The sequence below is a fragment of the Oreochromis aureus genome, linkage group 10 (genome assembly GCF_013358895.1).
Source record: "Oreochromis aureus strain Israel breed Guangdong linkage group 10, ZZ_aureus, whole genome shotgun sequence".
In the NCBI taxonomy this organism is placed as follows: domain Eukaryota; kingdom Metazoa; phylum Chordata; class Actinopteri; order Cichliformes; family Cichlidae; genus Oreochromis; species Oreochromis aureus.
Window position 1 is genome coordinate 12648343 of NC_052951.1, and position 18251 is coordinate 12666593.

The window sequence follows — 18251 nt, forward strand, 5'->3', positions numbered from 1 at the left end:
CATGATACAAATTTGATGACTTGTTCCCCGAACAAACCTGCAATAAATCTGTTTTCTTTTTGATGTTTTAACCAAACCCTACATCAACAGATTCTCAATTATTTTATCTACATTTCTGAAACTCGAATGATTTTTTCTGTTGCATTTACCTTGATTAACGCAGGATAAGAATAATTGATTTTCCTTCAAATGAAAATCCATGCTTATCCAACCAATTAACCAAACTCGCATGTTTTTGGTCAAGAGGACACCGAAGAAGATGAAGAAGAAAAAAAACAAAACACAAAACACAGAGAGAACATGCAAACGCTAACAGTTAATGCAGCTTACCATTTATTGAGGACAAGTAACTATCAAAAATGTAAAAAAAAAAACAATTGTTTGTGAACAATTCAATATAAAAGACAAAGACCAGAAGTACTGAGAGAGTGCAGATCTCCACCAGAGCCGCTCATTGTCTGGGCAGTACTTTTTAGGCAATAGTATTGTATTTGTATCTTAGTTTTTCTTTGTTCTTTATAAACTCTTTCACTATGTTACTTTAAAATTTCACAAATGGAACATTCTATTCTTTTGTACAACATTGAAAACTATGTTATTGAGAAGGTATATATTAAAAACCACTGCCATAACTTTCCTTTCTAATTAAGCCTCATGAAAAGTTCTTGTTTTGTTAAAAAAAACAAAAAAAAACAAACAGGTATGTGTTTCAATATGTTCAGCTTTGGTTACTTCAACTATGTGATATTTTACAAGATAATTGGAAATTCATGTATTATTAATTGTTTATCAATTGTTGTTCTATCTTGCAATGTAATGCTCTTGAAATGGATTGCGTGTTACCTTAACATGCAAATTTTCCACAATTTTTGCAATCAGTTTTGGAATATACGTACTTCAGAGGAAATTTAGCCTTGTACAGAGAAAGAAATTTAAAATCAATCACCCTGTAACTTTAATTTTACATAGCAAATGTTGCTTGACAGGACGATGAACCTACCACTATGTTGGAAGTTTTTGTGTTGTCATTAGTTTAGCAAGTAATCAACAAACAAGCGCACCTACACGCAGACACACATGCTGTCTGGTTATGGTGATTGCCTGTGGAAAAAAATAATAACGTGCGAGAGAGAGAGAAAGAGAGAGATAGGGAAATGTGGAGTACCGTAGTAGTAAAACCAGTACTGACGCAGTTACTTCATCAAAATTTTGGTACCTTCAACACACAAAACCTGACCGAGGTTTAAATATGCTGCATTGTTAAATGGCTTTTGCTGAATTTACTACATTACCAAACCACATGTGAATCATCCTCTAAAATTGAAACAGGGGATATTTTCAAAAGTTTTGTTCAGTTAAGTAATATTTTCAATTATGAAAGTCATTTAAATAGACAACCAAATAAAATCACTTCAGATAGTCTCAAGCTACACATGCGAATTTTGTGCAGAAGCTACTGTTACAGTCACATCTTCTATGTAAAATTTCTTTATAAATGAATTTACTTCCTTACTCACTAGTTTACTCGAAGCAAAGCAAACCGTTTCAGAGCAAATTCATCCATATGTCAGTATATTACTAATAGTAGATGGTGGCTGGCACAGCCAGCTATGGAGAAGCATGGAACAATCTATGCAATTCAGCTTATTAATTACAGGTCAATTAATCATTAGATAACCACAATGTACCTGATAAAAATCACCACACACCCATACACACGTCAGAAACAGTGACTGTGCTTTGATTTTGGCTATATTTAGATGTAAAATAATCATCCAGAAATAAAGTTAAGGAATGTCTCATTTACACCTTATCAGCAGTTTTGTCATTAACTGAATGACTGCGCTGCTCCCCATTGACTGCTTCTTTATGACATTTACAGATCTCTCCTATGAACGGTGTGGAATAGGAAACCCTCCCTAGAAGCTAACTTGGATTTAAATACATTGCTCCAAATGTTGTTTCACTGTCAAAGTTGAAAGCCAGGGGTAGAAAAGCATGGCACATATCCAGTAATTACAGCTGAAACGTGAAAGGGATATGCAACGCTTGCAGTAAATTAACTTGCTATAACTAGGTGAAATTTAACACCTTCACTTAAAATTGTTGAAATAATAAAAATAAAATTGTATCTTGAATTATTTTGTCTTGAATAAGAAAATGAAGGGGTTAGAGTTAGGGTTGATTTTAAACATCAAGTCCAGCTACTTCTGATTTGTTTAATTCAGTTCAATTTTCCCTTCAAAGAGGTCAGTGCGGACACAAGTAAATCAGTATTTAAATTTATAGAGAGGAGGGCAGGGAGATAAAACATTAACAAAAGATTAAAAGTGTAATTCCTCTTCAGTACTGTAAGTATATGACAGTACTTTGAACTATGCTTTTGATTGCTGGCGGCAAAAGACAATTCTCATTTGATAAGATACAGACTTTCAGGGGTGATTTGAAGTTTCTTAGAAACTAAGAATTGCTTGAGTCAAAGATGGTAAACATCACCATTCATTCTGAGAAGCCACATTCAGGGACAGTCGGGGAGATTTGCAAGTGCAAAAAATTAATTTAAAACAAACATTCATTTCATACATATATTATACAGTACAGATAAATTCTGGACTTTTTTACATTTCCATACATTTCTTCCTCATGTGTAGACACTAATGAATTACAGTGTTGAGTTGTAGCAGCCAGGCCTTTGCCCAGGTTCTTTTAGGTGACAGATCTGCACTTTTTCAAGCTAACGTTTCAACAGAACAGACATTGTTGGATTGATATGCTGTATCACTTTAAAAAAGTATTTACAAATGTTAGGAATTTAAACGGGTCTTTTTTCCTGCTGCAAACTTGTTAATGTTTAACTAGTGCTGCAAAAAGATACTTTTCTGTCCTTTATAAATCACCTAAGCAGCTTCAAGTGTTTGCTTTACTGTTAATTCATCAAAATTAAAAGTTACCAACTCCTCAGAAACAGGACACAGACAGAAGGACAAGATTAGGAGATTAACAAAAAACTGTAACTGTAACTGCTGCAAAACATTATTCTTAATAATACGAACAGTTAATGTTTTATGAACATGCTCCTTGTTTACTTACATTTCAACTTGCAATTTGCCTACCATGTGTAATGTCATGTCTTTGGGGTGGGATTAGCACACTTATATTGTAGCTACAGGCTATAAATCAATGCGGATATAGTCCAGGTACCAGTTCATGAGAAAAAATATCCCGAGTCAGTTCTCACACTCCCAAAATGTGTATCAGATACTGAAGTTGCAACTAGAGCTCCTCCAATTATTATTACTTCTGCTAATTATTAATAAAAATTACTGCCAAGATGAACACGCTCATTGAAGTCGTAGCACTTTTTCTAGGTTTTGTTAGTTGGATATTGACTCTTATAACACTAGAAGATCAGCACTGGAGGGAATCCAGTCAAGACGGGAGTGTTATATTAACTTCTAATCTCTATGAGAACCTATGGATGTCTTGTGCAAGTGACTCAACGGGGAACTATAACTGTCGTGACTTTCCATCCCTTTTTGCTCTTCCAGGTAAGTAAAGTTTTAATTTTTTAAATAATTTAATTAGGTAATCCCAATTACTTGGGATTATACGCATAGCTTGCATATTCTCATATATGTATTTTTATTCTCTTGATGATTTAGCAAATTTTACAATCATACTGAAAGAAATGCTTTAAACCTAATATGAAATAATAATCAAATAATCTTCATTAAAAGCCAAATAAAAAATAAAAAAAATACAATATCTGCCACAGGCTGTAATCTGAAGGGGTGACAGAAAAAATAAACAGCATCTGTCCAATCTAAACAAACTTTTTGCCAAATTTCTCATGTAAGTTTATTTTTGTCACGTGTATACGCAATGTTCAAAACCATTTTAGGGTTGGTGGTACTTCACTCCATTACAGAAGTAGTAAAACTTGTTTTTAGCAATGCTCAAAGATAACATGCTCATTTTAGGCAATTTAGTTCAAAACTGTTTGGAAGAGAGTACATTTTGAAGTTAAATGCTTCTTTTATTCATTACCAAACACTGGGATTCTAAAAGACTAATACTGAGTCTGTCTGGTTTACAGACAGGCAAGCAGGCTTGACTGAGGGTCATAATGCAACTATGCATCCCCATTACCTATTTCCACAGCTGTTACCATCCTCCCTTGTAGAGAGAGTGAAATGAGGAGCCAAAGCATGGCTTGAATCCCATCAATAAATAGTTAATAACATTGGCACAGGAGTTAAAGCAAATGGCAAAAGGTGACATGTAGCTTTAAGTCTACAGACATTGGTAAGCACCTCTCTGTGGTCCCGTAAGTTGGGTAACATTTTGAGTCTTTGAAAAGTTTGAATAGAACTCAGAATAAAGGGAATGTTAAGTGGGTGAGCTGGAATTAATCATTAATTTGTACTTTTTGTAGTATCTTAGTGGGAAAATTTTCTGACACATTGAGGCTGGGCCGCTAACAACTTCAAGATTGCATGGGAACATAGTTTGGAGATGAACGCTTACGTCTATTTTTCGTTATAAACCCAATAGTGGAAGCTTTTGCTTTATTTCTGGGCTTTCACAGTTGGATAAAGATCAGGGTCACCCTTCCAAATCGATACTGGAAGGAATTTACAGTGGATGGTAATGTTATCTCACCCCATCAACAATGAAAACCTCTAAATGTCCTACGCAACTGACTCTACAGGAGTTAATTATTGCCGTGATTTCCCATCTTTGCTTGCGCTTAGTGGTATGCGGTCAACACATAAATGTTCTTGTTTTGTTTTTTAAGTTTTATTAAGTTAAGTACTTATTATTAATCAATTAAGTATTCATCTGGCTTAGCTACTCAAGCCCAAGACTTTCCAAGTAAGATTTTATCTTAAACCATCTTAAACTATGTTGTAAAAATCAGCTCTTGTAACAGAGCACATTAAAAAATCATTAATAACAAATAATTAAACAGTCTGACCTTAAATGATACACAACGGTAATAAAGGTTGATCCTTTTTATGAATGTTTTCATCAACATTTTACTTGTTCAGGGTGTGTCTGTCGTTTACTTGTCTGGAAATTTCTACTGTACTAAGTACTGGTGAACAGAGTAACTGCAATAGAAAATCCAGAAAAAAACAAATGCAATAAAAACTTTGACTGACTTATAATTAATTAATGCCCATTCAGCAATTAGCATCTACTTTGGTTTGTATTTCTTAAGTCACTGTTTAAGAATCAAGTTATACGATGTGCCATATAAATATTCACCATATCAAAGTGATCCAAAGAGAAAGAGTTTTGTAGTACTCAAACAGTTATCAGTCTTGCCTACAATCCTGAGGCACACATTTCTATGCTATATATTCTGGTTGATTGTGTTGCGGGTTCAAAATATTGGGGATGGATACAGGAGGAAAACCAAAATAACAACACTGGCTGGGTCAAGTCAAACGATGATTTTAGTGAACACACGTGTGGGAGATGAACACTGCACGCAGACAGCATAAGATCTCTCACCGAAAACCACACAACAATAGTTTTTATGAAAATCAGGGTATTGGAACGCCCCCTCATGCGTAAAGTAGGTACAATACAATCAATGTTGACAACTTTAACACATTAAAGAACATCTTCTTCTTCCCGAGGCCAGATCCTTCCCGGTAATCTTCTAACTCTGCTTATCCCCTGGAACAAACAGTCTCTCCTGCAAGCATAATCAAACAGCTACAAGGCTTTGCAGATTGTTATTTAAATATCTGAACTCTCCCCTACACATGAGTTTAACTACTGCTTGTGTGTGTGCGTGTGTGCCTCGACCTCAGCATTCACTCTGTCTATAAGGACAGAGGCCAACTCTGCATGTGTGCAATAACCTAACTGAAACCATACATGTAATATGTTGAATAAATGTTCTAATCAAATGCCACTATTCAAAGCTTAATAAAAGAATATAAATGAATAAAGGATCATGATGAATAACATGGTATATGTGTTTTGTAAGCATGTGCGGCCTTCTACGCTCTGAAAAATGAACCAAGATGGGCTGTCCAGCCCGGTCACAAGATCCGCCTAGACCTGAAAGGATAAACATTTCCTGTTCTCTGAAACAACAGATGCTTTTACAATATGCTGACTATTTTATCAGTTGTGAAATGTGGAATAATTTACATTGAAAATATTTGTGGTCTGCCTGAACTTAATCAACTCATATCATTGTGTCTGTCCTGTGAGATTCAAGGTGGAGCCTCTCACTGAAATTTTAAACAAATGAAAATATGAGGGCAAGAATTTTTTATATGAAGCTTAATAGAAACAAACAAAAAAAGCTTTTTCTAAAGTTCTTACCAACTTACTGCTTAAATCTTTGTTTCTTATTTATATATAATCATACGGTACACAAACTTATAAATCAATATGTTATTCTGTCTTTTATTGTTTGCACACAGGATACATTCAGGCCTCCCGAGCACTGATGATTACTTCAATTGTGTTTGGGTCGTTTGGCCTGGTGGCTACGCTTGTAGGAATGAAGTGCTCGAAAATAGGTGGAGAAAACTATGTTCTAAAGGGGAAGATTGCTGCAGTCGGAGGAGTGTTTTTTTTACTGCAAGGTAAAGACTTGGGGGTGATGCAAGATCTATGAAAAAAAGGAATGAAAAAAACCCTTTCATTTAAAAGAAGCATTTTAGTGTTTGCTTGTGAAATTTTTGCCTGATTATTTGAACCAGACTTACAACTTGAGAAATGCAACCTAGCCTCCATGAAGTCATGTGACAGATTTAAGACAGTTCACACTCCCAACTGAAACCTTTGCACAAAACACCTGGTTAAATATAAACACGCCTGGTTCTTCAATTTCTACTTTTCAGAAGACAAGCTATCATATCACCATTATATAATGGTTTACTAGTTCAAAAGGTTATCCTTACGCTAACAAACCTGCTGATATAGGACCGTCATTAATAAGAGTTTATGCATTTCAACAGCACTATTGGTTACCCCATTTAAAAAACAGTGTGTGAACCCAGTGATAGGATCATCTCATTGACCAAAAAGTATTTTCCCCTGTATTTTAAAAAGCTATATTTCATATATACCTTTTTCATTTAACAACATACTTTTAATTTACATAATTGATATAGTTTGCTGAACTACAACTTTTTTTTCAAGTTTTTTAAAAAGGAATAGTCCTTTAAAAAATCTTATGCAATATTTAGATGGTATCTTTGTTGCACAACTGCCCTAATGTTTTTCAACTTGACTTTTTTTTATAAAGATATGTGCACTATTTGTGAATTTAACTTGTTTTTGCATTTTGTAGGGCTTTGCACCATGATTGCCGTGTCTTGGTACGCAGCAAACATCACCCAGCAGTTCTTTGACATCCTCTACCAAGGGACAAAGTAAGTCAATATAATCTGCATCAGCTGAAAGCACATAACATAGATTAAAAATTGTTATTATTAAATAAATATTACAATCAAAATGTTATATAAATAAATATTATTGTTTGCAGGTATGAGCTTGGAGAGGCGCTTTATATTGGCTGGGCTTCAGCTACGCTTGCCATTTGTGGAGGCTCGTGCCTGCTGTGTTCCTGCGGAATTATGACTGACAATGAAAAAATGTGAGTAACTGTTGCTGAAAAGTTTAATTTGCCAGACATTGTATAACAGGTGTATAATTAATATAATAAAATTAAACGTGCCTTTTGTATTTTAGACCGTATCCAGTCCAACCATCCTCCAGAGGACACGTGCTGTCAACTGTGGCACCCTCTCAGTCTGTACCAAGCAACTATGACAGAAACGCATATGTCTAAGAAGTTAATGTGTAGACAGAAAAGTCAGCGGATTCAGAATCTTTCTGGAAGAGACAATGACAGAGGATTTCTTTAAATCACCCTGCCGCTCTTTGTTCAGCTGAGACACCTGAGTTAGAAAACACACAAACACTGCAGATTTTCTTTAACTCGCGAGGGCAGCCATGAAACGCAGGATCTGCGTCTCATCTCTGTCTGCGTTTTTTATTTATACTTTTCTGTGTGTCTGTATGTGTGTGTGTGTGTGTGTGTGTGTGTGTAAAGATAAAGTTATTCTCAGAACTCAGAGCTGAGGTTCCCCTTTTCTAAGTCAGTATCTTCCAAAACAGAAAGAGGAAGCTGTAAGTTGTTTATCACAGAAGAGTCATGGAGACATGTGCTTAATGATCAATAAAAGAATACATGTCATGTTAGCTGATCACAAAATACACGATTTTCCTTTGACAGACAATGATGAGTAAAAAAAAAAAAAAAATCTGGTAGCATTTATACTGGAAAACACTAATTCTGAATCGAATTTTGTTGATTATTGGCTTTATGATATCAATCTTTAAATTACATGTTTTTAATCCTTTAACTACATGTCTGCTGTACATGAACTTGTAATTATTTTGTATTTATATTGTAAAAATCCCCTTATTATTCTAAACACATAACTACTTAGTTACATTTCAGTCATGACTTACATAATGAAAACTGTGACAATATAATATCAATTACGGTCATAAGTTCCAGGACAAAATCTGTTACAGTAAGTAAATTTTGATGCAAAAGTCGCACTGCAAACTAAGCACACAGTTGGTATATTTTGTTTTCTAATGGTCCCATGCATTATCACAATAACAGGACGTGTGGTTTCATCCAGTGGGGTTTTTGTGTTTTGGGTTTGTTTGTTTTTTTGCAGCAGCCACTTGAGTAAAAGGAATGAAACAAACATAAGCACAGAGTAGCTTGGCACATAAAGTCTATATTTTCATGTCACTTTGTTGATTTTATTTTGATTTTACACATTTCTCAAGATTTTTGCATGTTTTTTTACACAGATATTTACCAGTTCACAGTAATCGAATGCCCTAAATTATGAGAATGTTAATAAGTTTATGATTTCTGCTAGTGATGCTCAGTGGTGTTTAGCACTGGTGACGTTGTTGTCATTATTAACTACTTTGCACAGTCAAATAAAGGGACATTCACAGAACTTGCTTGCACAGCAGCTTTTCATTTGAATGTTTAACTCAACAAAGAAAAACCTCAGAGCTCAAATCTTGTCATATAACCCACTTAATAACAGTACTTTCTCAGGGCCCACTTTATTCTTTAATGCCCATTTTAGTTTGGCGACACATTGTGTTTTACATTCTCACATAATATAGATTCAACACTTTAAAAATGCCATTTTCCAGGAACAAAAAGTCACCTTTGGAGTATCTCACAGTTGCAACCTGCTGGAAAGCTGTGATGTCACATCTGGGATTTGGTTTACCCAATGAGAGTCAAGTAACAGTTTGCTGATTGGTGATAAATAATTTAAATGTAAGGAAGAGTTTAAAATATAACATTTATAGCATAAAGTCATATAGAGCACTTTAGAAATTCCTGTTGACAGAGTTTTGGTTTTGAGGCTCATTCTTAACAGGTTGTTTCAATATCTCTTCCTTTTCATTACTTAATTGGTCACAGTAGCTGCATCACTGTAAGAGTGAAAGTAATCCACTGGGTTTTCAGTTCCTCAGAAATGTACATGAAAACATAAAAATGTACTGAAACATTGATTTATGCTACTCAGGCCAAAGTGTTTTCTTTAGCAGGGGTCTGTTTTTATGGGACTTTGAGGGATACTATATCAAGTCTATAGAAGAAGAAATCAAAAGGGATGGCCGTATCACTTCAAAAATACTAAATTCATGTGTATTTCACATCCTTTGCCCCCTGTAAATTAATTTGTTACATCAAGGACACACACAAGATATAATTAAGGCTGTTTTATGGAGAAAAACAACAACAATGTTTTAAAACAAGCACCATTTTGCACAGAAAGGTAAAGAGCATAGTTTTCTTGTCAATCTTTAGGCGCTTCATTTGCTAAATTGTCCAGGTTCTGTCCATCAAAGCGGATAGCATGCCAGCCTTCAGTGACAGTGAGGTCCTGAGCTCCTTTAGCAGCATAAAAGTCTCGAGAGGGAGTGTTCCAGTTTAACACGGACAACTGCAGCCGCACACACTGCTTCTTTTTCCCAATCTGAGCAAATAAAAAAATAGTCCTGCGCTTAATCATGCACTATTACCTCGCTATAACACAAAACAGCTGAAATTAACCAAAACAGAAGAAAAAAATCAAAAGCATCCAAATGCAACAAATCAATTAAAAAAATATGTTTTTCCATACAACTACAAAAACAGTCTTACCTCTGCAACTTTGCTCAATAAAGCTGTACCAATGCCATTTCCTACAGAGGAAATCATTATAAACATGATAAGGTAACAAATACATCTAGATTGTTATATATATATTTATACCACAAGAGATATTGTACCTCTGAATTCTGACATCACATACAGGTCCTCCAAATATACTGCCCGCCCCTTCCATGTACTGTAAGTGTAAAAGTAAAGGGCGTACCCGATGACTGTGAATCCTATATGAACAAAAAGAGGCAAATATTTCAAAGGGAAGTAAACATTACGACAAATATCATGGAAAAACCTCTCTCTTCCTTATACTAAACTACACTTTTATGTGGACTGCTAATGTAAAAGACCGCTATTGCTAATAAGGACTTAAGATATAAAACTTAAACTAAAATAATCTAATGCTGACTGTGCAGCTGTGGTGACGTGAGCTAGGAAGTTCCTAATTACATAGCAGCATTGCTTTGTCTGAGCAAGGTTTATGTTTGTTTCTAACATGTGAAAGAACAACGCTTATCTTAATTTTAGAAGGATTAGCCTCATCTGCCACTGTTGATTTATGAGGTAACACTTGTTTAGTCATAATTTGTCAGACATGTATATCTAAACAGCAAGGCCAGAAGCCTTTTATTATACTGATAAGATCAGGTGTGGCAGACAAGGAAGACTACAATAAAAACAAAAGGCCATGATTGAACATTTACCCTCATTAGACTTATGCTCTTCCGGTACTTCTGCAACGAGGCATTCAAAGAAGGGGTTCTGGCAGAAACCATCGCGCTCTAGCTCTAAATTGCACAAGAAAAAGTTATCCATATAGACATGTTTAATCTCTATTTTAACAGCAATAAAAAGCTCTCAAACAAGAAGAAACATCAAAAACATACATGTGAGAAACTGAATTCTCTTTAAAATTGTCTTCATTAATTCATTCAAAATCTTCATTAATAGTAAGTAGTGACACTGACATCAATTATTTTGAGTAGGAGAAGCATCAGGGTCTCTATTAAGCCAGTTGTGAATGACAGTCCTCTACTGTAAATTTTTCTATTAGCAGGCTTTTAATTAAAAGGATGCTTTTGTGTCAAGCCTGGGGTCACAGTGTGTCGTCGACTTATGAGCACTATAGAAAAACACAAGATATCAAAAGTTCACCAACCTGGATGTATTTGTTTTTCTAAAGACACCTAGTAATCCAGCTATCTTTATCTTATAATAAAAGAGAGATTGGATGTATTTCAAAAAAGCTGCATGACAGTTGATAGGGAAAAGTACACGAAGAATTGCAGATATACACTTATATCTAAGGGACCTAATCCTAATCTCCTTCAGTTAATCATTGTTGGACTAATAACCACTCCTTCTCACTGAGCTGCAGTTATTGTTTCAGCTAATAACTGCATCTAATGTATGAATTATATAGTAATATATAAATTCATCATTCAAGGCAGCTAAAACACATTTTTAAATACCAACTTAACTAAAGGTACAGAAGGTCATTCCATTTTTTTACGTTATTTAACAGCAAAAAAAAAAAAAGAAGAAGAAAAAGAATGTTGTACTGATGAATAAATACTGTTATCTTCTAACGAACTAATGTTTGCTGGAAGATTAATTCCAAGTTCAATTCTAAACTTTAAATTCATCAGCTAAAAATACATCAGAACAGGTTTGGTGAAGCCACCATGTTGCCCAACCATCTTGAATACAGTGACTGGCAAGGAAATTCTTTGAGACCAGCCCCTGTTTATCATAGGGAAAGTGTTATTTTTAGGACACTCTAACCTAACGTTAGCTGGTATAATGTTAGTTTTTTTTTTTGTTTGTTTGTTTTTAGGTGTTCACCTGCTGTGGAGGCAAGTTTCAAAATCAAGACATGATCATACCTATAGTTTTTCTTTTTTTTTATCAGAGAAAGGAAAGAGACAACACTACCAGCATCTCAGAGGCATTTCAGAGGCTAACAGCAGCATCAACTGCTCTACAACTCAACTCTCACTGTCATCGGACAAATGTTTCAGTCACTCATTGACTCATCTTGAACTCCTTTCACCAAGTTCTACAGCCTTCTCCAGCATAAATAAATGTGGAAACATATTGACAGTTGAGGTAAACAACAGAGATGAACTACAGCAAGAGTTGTTTGTCCTACAGTGACCACCATAGCTAGGATTTTGCACTTGAACTGGGCAGCATATGAAAACAGAACTCAACTGACTGAAATCTGCTATCTATTGACATCTAGTGGTGAGCTGTACCTTTAAAACGTTAAATTCTGCCAGGTTCTACGTCATTAATCTCTCTGGTATGGCTTCATGAGAAAGGTTATATGGGACACAGACGCTGTGAAAATAATTACATTCAGCCAAGTTATTTTTGCTGGAAAGGTCTGTTTGAAGCTGGAAATGTTTACACCTTATTCCATTTCTTTCATATAACATAAACATGACACATGACAGTTACTGTCATTTGCATTATTGTTGTGTGTAGGGCTGCCACAAACGATTATTTTGACAGTCGACTAGTCACCGATTATTTTTGCGATTAGTCGACTAATCAGATCATGCATCCATTGGACGTAAAATGTACAGCTTATTGCACCAGCATGCGTCTGCTCTTATATAACTATCATTAGCTTACAGCTTGAAGTGTTTAAGGTATGTGCTAACTAAAAATAAAGACAAGATGATAGTTTATTACACTTTTAATGAAATTTGCAGATTGTTTCAGTTAAGTTTAATAAACGCAGCCGTCTGCTCCTTGCTATCTAAAATATAACAGGACACCGGAGTATATTCTCGAGCATCTCACACTTCTGATAATCAGTTGTCTGCTTGACGTTTATTCATCTGTGCAAAAACTATAACTTTATTTCTCAGCCAAACCAATTTACTCAGGAACAAATAAAATACTAAAAAAAAGCCAAACAATAACATTTTTAAGTTATCTAAGTGACTTATATTACATGTTTAACCTGAGTAGCGAAAGACGGCGGTCAGCTTGAAAACGATTTGCCGGGAGTCCGGTGTTCTCACCGACTCTAATGAGCCTAGAAACCCGGCTCGCTATCGAGCTGGTGGGTAACAGACGTCTCCGAAAACGTCGGAGCGCTTTTGAAAATATGTGGTGTCTTGATAGACTGAGCAGATATTTGAGGTTTACACAGCTAAATTCTCACCTGAAAATATGTTAAACGTTTATTTTGTGACCCAGAAAGAATAATAAGAGTAATATTAAAACTAACTAGCTGCAGCCATTGTTGACAACTGCGCTGGGCCGCGCTATGAATTCTGGGACACAGTTTCTTCTTCTTCGGGGTTTAACGGCAGCTGGCATCCTTGTACATGCAGTGCTGCCATCTTCTGTTTCAGTCCGTTATTACACTCTTAAATACTACTTATTCCTGCGTCTTTTGGGATCTTACAAAGCTTCAAACGACGCGTCGACTATTAAATTAGTCGTCGACGATTTTAATGGTCGACGTAATCGTGACTAGTCGACTAATCGTGGCAGCCCTAGTTGTGTGTCCCTAAACTGTTGAGGCAACAAATGAAAATAAAAGTTTCCTCTACAACAATCTCAGAAAACCTTCTTTCATATTCTGCCATAAATAATTTAACTGTTCTCTCTCTTTTTGTTATTTGTGTTGTTTGATGTGTGGACATACTGCAAATCAATTCCCCATTGGGGACAATGAAGTTACCATTGACCTCTGACTATATAATTATAAAAAGAATAAATACACAACTTTCATATTTATGTTTCAATGATTTTAAAGTGTTTACTTTTTAATAGTGGGGTTTATAATGATGATTGATTACGATAATCTGATTGCTGGGAGTTTAACCCTTGCCAGTTAATAGTGTTGCTGTTAACTGTTAATAGGTGCACAGGTGAACTTATTAACTGTAAATATGGCTGCACTCCATTAAAGGACTGTGGGCTGACTCACTTGCAGCTGCCAGTCATTATATAAGGATAAACTAGGCTAGTTATTAACAATGATTCATCATATTATATTAAATATGCTTTTGCAGTCGGTTTAAAAACTCATCATTAAAAGTTATACAGAAAAAAACGGTATGCTTTTAGACAAAAAAATCTTTACTTTCCGTAACATTTAACTAATGGGAGAATTACCTTCATGCGAAATCTTCACTTGGTCAGGCATCTTTTCATAAATCGCCAAATCCTGAAAAACGCCGTTTTACTGTTATGTCAACTGAGAAACACACTGAGGAGAATCATTAGGAAACAAAATCTAACATTTCAGATATCGAGCTAACGTTTAACAGAGCCCTGTAGAAGTACTGTGAAGTGGGAAAAACAGAGATAAATTAACTATAATTCACCATTATCATCCTCGATATGTCTTTGCAGTCTTCTTTCGCAGCACACCGTATTTTGAAATTCATGTCTACAGTAATTGCAGATTTTCAGGGGGGTTTTGCCAGAGTTTTCAGCTCTTTAGCTACACGCTAAAAAAAAAAAAAAAAAAAAAAGTCTGTACAGGAAGTGGCTACGCTTTGATACTTCCGCCTTCAAAATAAAGGTCAAAATAATTTCGAACTTTAAAAAAGATATTATTATTATTATTGTTGTTGTTGTTGTTATCATCATCATCATTATGATTATTATTATTACCGTTTTGTATGCCTTTCGATTTGGATAAGGCAATAACGCTTTATATGAGCCCCATTTTACAACTACCAACAACAAAATTTCGCACAATTAAGAGCACTTACGTGCATTTAAAATAGTACAAGTACATAGTACAAAAATATCCGCCTGCTCCTTTTCAAACAAACCGCACACAAAGACAGTAAAAAGTAAACCTCCAAAGTAAAAGTTGCAGTAAACTTAAAGCGCTGAACCACATAAACGAGCAAACTGCTTAAATATGAGCAAATTTCATAAGTTCGTACTTATATTTTTGTTTGTTTGTTTTTTAGGGTCCTTAGTCATTTTGCTTGAATATCATTTTTAAATCTTGGATGTGTAATCTAAATAAACATTTAATTAGTACCTTTAAATAGCAGTCATCATACCCTGCAGAATTAGAGACAGAGCAGCCGGGCTATGTAAAAAATGTAAGGGGGCGTGTTCACGGTCACGTCCAGTGGGTGTGTGGGCAGAGACACTCCACCACGAGTTACTACTGAGCAGACTCTGGCTCCAAAAGTGGAACATGGCAGCTCCCACAAGCCGGATATTTTGGCTTCATTTTTGCACAATGGGAGGAAGTGCTGTCGCATCGTTCATCTTTTATACAGTAATTGGTTAGGACCAATCAGCCAAACAGCAATCTTCTCCTTAAGAAATGTCAAAAATATACAAAACAATATATATAACTTCATAAGTCAACAAAAATAAAATCCAGAAATGTCGCTTTTTAGATTCATGATTCTTTTGGTTGCATCATAAAGATGTTTCAAGTTCAAGTTTATACACTTAACCTTAAGTTGGTGTCTTTCATGTCTGTTTAACAAAAAACCCCATTCAGAAATCTCTCTTCTATATGATGGTTCACAAGTTCAGATTTGCCATTTTTTACAGTGTCTGTCTATGTATATGTGTGTGTATATATGTGTGTGTAAATGTTTATGCGTGTGTGGGGGGTTAGGGTTTGATATACATTCTACTGTAAGGTTGTAAATGTATTTTCTTCACCCTAAAATTTCTTTTGAAATGTATTTTGGTCTGAAACTAATAAAGATCACACTAAAGTGATGGTTCATCATAGAAAGGAAGGCCTTCTCTGAATGAGACAAACTCAGAATCTGTGTCTTTCTTTTCTTGTTTAGAGACTTCAGGAACTTAATTTTTTCCATATATGATGATGATGATGAATGAATTATGATCACATGCAAAAGATACCGTTTGCATGTTTAATAACATGAAATATTATTTCACATAACTTCGTAGCCTACTTGTATAAGTGTTTAAAGTCAGTGACAGGTACTCAGAGATAAGGGTGCTCTCTGCTGCCCTCTAGACCCAACAGACTGTCTAAACACTTTATTTGTATCTAATTATCATGCAGTTATAAGCATGGTAATTGTATAAATTGTGTGTAAAAATATCTCTTTAAATACACTTACAAGGGAAATTGCAATGTTTTCTGTTACTGTCTGATATGAATTGAATTTATGTACTATGTAGAGTACAGATCAGAGTAACATGCACTACTGTAAGTGAAAGGCACTCTTGAGTTAAGAACACAGTATGGTATTTATTCCTCCCTCAGCTCCTTCCTCTCAGCTTGGCACCTATTCAGACACTCTTTGCACAGGAAGCTTCCTTTGACTAGGTAAAAGCTCTCTGAAATACTGACTGGTTTCTCAGTGGGTATCTTCTCAGCAATAATTGGATTCCTGTCCATCTTGATACTCTCCAGTTTTTTCAGCTTCAAGAGGCAGCCGGGGAGGCGGGTGAATCTGTTATCAGAAAGGCCAATGTGGCGGAGCTCCTCCAGTGCACCAATGGAGGCAGGAAGAGCTTCCAGCTGGTTGAGGCCCAGGTTCAGTGTTTGGAGTTTATTCAGGAGGCCGAGCTCGCTTAGGAGGCTTGTGAGACGGTTGTCGCACAGGTTTAAAACCTTAAGGTTCTGCAGGTAGCCGATAGCCATGGAGAGCTCCTCCAGCTAGAAACAATAACACATTTTTTAACAGATGGTGATTTTGGTGCATTAAACATGGACATAGTTACGAACCATGGTACAATTTTGAAATGGGCAAACTACAGCTGCCAAAAGGCTAGTGACAGTTAGCGGGTCTCTAAGGTGTCCCCGTATGTTTGTGATTATTTAATGATTGGCTTTTGATGATTAGTACTTTAATCTAGAGATCGTATTTTAAAAAAATGGGCTTAACTTTAAATATTTGGAATATTTAATTATTTAAAATAGTGTGAATTGCAACAACTGTGTAGCAGTCCCACAGTATTGCTGCTATACAGTAGCTACCATTTATTTACCTACTTTTATAGAGTAGCAAATAAACATTAGGCATTATCTGTCATACTCACATAATTGCTGTGCAAATCCAAAACAGTCATTTTAATGAACTGAGCAATAAAATCTGGAAACTTTCTGATCATGTTTCTGCTCAGGTCATTTCATCCATGTGAAAGAGCTTCTGGACGCACTTTGGAACAGCTGTAACCCCGTTGAAACTGAGATCCAGTCGGCGTTTCCCATCCAATGTAAGCTCCACGCATATGAGCAGCCACCAGTCACAGCAGGGCAGTTTGTTCTTTTAAAAATCTGTGTGAAGACATTTTAAAACAACAGCTTCAGTTTCCAGGAACTATCCTCTTTCAAATGAAGCTATGGAGGATTTCAAGTTCAAATTACTGATAAGAATGAGCTGTTGATGCCTGTGTGACACCTACAAGTGTATGGTTAATTGTAATTTTTTTTGTAAAGCATTTATTAATGTAAAAAGCATTTTTTCATGGTGGTATTGCACTTTTCAAAGTTATGAAGATGTAATTGCGTGGCAACACCACAAGGGGGAAGTAGTTGTGAGTGCGATAGGCCGTTGCAACGCTTCGGTACCTCAGACGAGGAAGAGCCTGCAGACCAAACGCAACTCACATTTATACATGAATGTGAGTCCCACAGCCTAAGTAAACCATCTATACACATACTGCTTACATAGCAAATGCTGGCAGCTAATGAGGCCATTCTTGCTTTATATCTGAAAATACACCAAAACTAGATCTTTTTTCCTCCCACTGCTCCACCAGACCTCAAAAGTCTCTCAGTCTCGTGCTCAATCTTTTCGTCATTTTTAATGTTTACATTATTAAAAAAGCTTCACTAATGATGGGAAACAAAATATCCCAAACTTTGCCCTGAAAAACAATGAAATGGATGTTGAAAAAGATAAATAAATAGTGCACAAGTCAAGAAATGTGATTCCATGCACTAGTGACGTGGAATAAAAATTTGACCTTTGACCTTTAACTCGGACTCTAATCATTTCCAGTCTTTCACAAGCTTTGATGTGATTCT

At 35.6% G+C, this 18251-nt stretch overlaps 2 protein-coding genes and 1 pseudogene across 2 annotated transcripts; 1 reads left to right on the top strand and 2 right to left on the bottom strand.

The window, feature by feature from the left end:
• The first annotated feature begins 3205 nt into the window (after positions 1-3205).
• On the top strand, positions 3206-9023 carry LOC116330279 (claudin-15-like). The gene is made up of 5 exons (XM_031752544.2): positions 3206-3548; positions 6450-6614; positions 7325-7406; positions 7520-7630; positions 7726-9023. The coding sequence occupies exons 1-5, from the start codon at positions 3332-3334 to the stop codon at positions 7823-7825; spliced, it is 675 nt and encodes a 224-aa protein (XP_031608404.1). The 5' UTR covers positions 3206-3331; the 3' UTR covers positions 7826-9023.
• Positions 8775-14730, bottom strand: sat2b (spermidine/spermine N1-acetyltransferase family member 2b). The gene is made up of 6 exons (XM_031752565.2): positions 14587-14730; positions 14375-14426; positions 10939-11022; positions 10360-10461; positions 10232-10272; positions 8775-10064 (listed from the first exon to the last, which is right to left on the bottom strand). Exons 1-6 carry the CDS (start codon positions 14647-14649, stop codon positions 9885-9887), a joined length of 522 nt encoding a protein of 173 aa, XP_031608425.1. The 5' UTR covers positions 14650-14730; the 3' UTR covers positions 8775-9884.
• A 1736-nt stretch (positions 14731-16466) lies between these two features.
• Positions 16467-17921, bottom strand: LOC116330212 (annotated as a pseudogene).
• Positions 17922-18251: the final 330 nt, after the last annotated feature.

Coding starts and splice junctions, on each gene's coding strand:
- LOC116330279 (XM_031752544.2), top strand. CDS start 3,332: ATGAACACGCTCATTGAAGTCGTAGCACTTTTTCTAGGTTTTGTTAGT. Junction 3,549..6,449: donor ATCCCTTTTTGCTCTTCCAG/GTAAGTAAAGTT, acceptor GTTTGCACACAG/GATACATTCAGGCCTCCCGA. Junction 6,615..7,324: donor AGTGTTTTTTTTACTGCAAG/GTAAAGACTTGG, acceptor TGCATTTTGTAG/GGCTTTGCACCATGATTGCC.
- sat2b (XM_031752565.2), bottom strand. CDS start 14,649: ATGAATTTCAAAATACGGTGTGCTGCGAAAGAAGACTGCAAAGACATA. Junction 14,427..14,586: donor ACATATCGAGGATGATAATG/GTGAATTATAGT, acceptor GGCGTTTTTCAG/GATTTGGCGATTTATGAAAA. Junction 10,065..10,231: donor TATTGAGCAAAGTTGCAGAG/GTAAGACTGTTT, acceptor TTATTTGCTCAG/ATTGGGAAAAAGAAGCAGTG.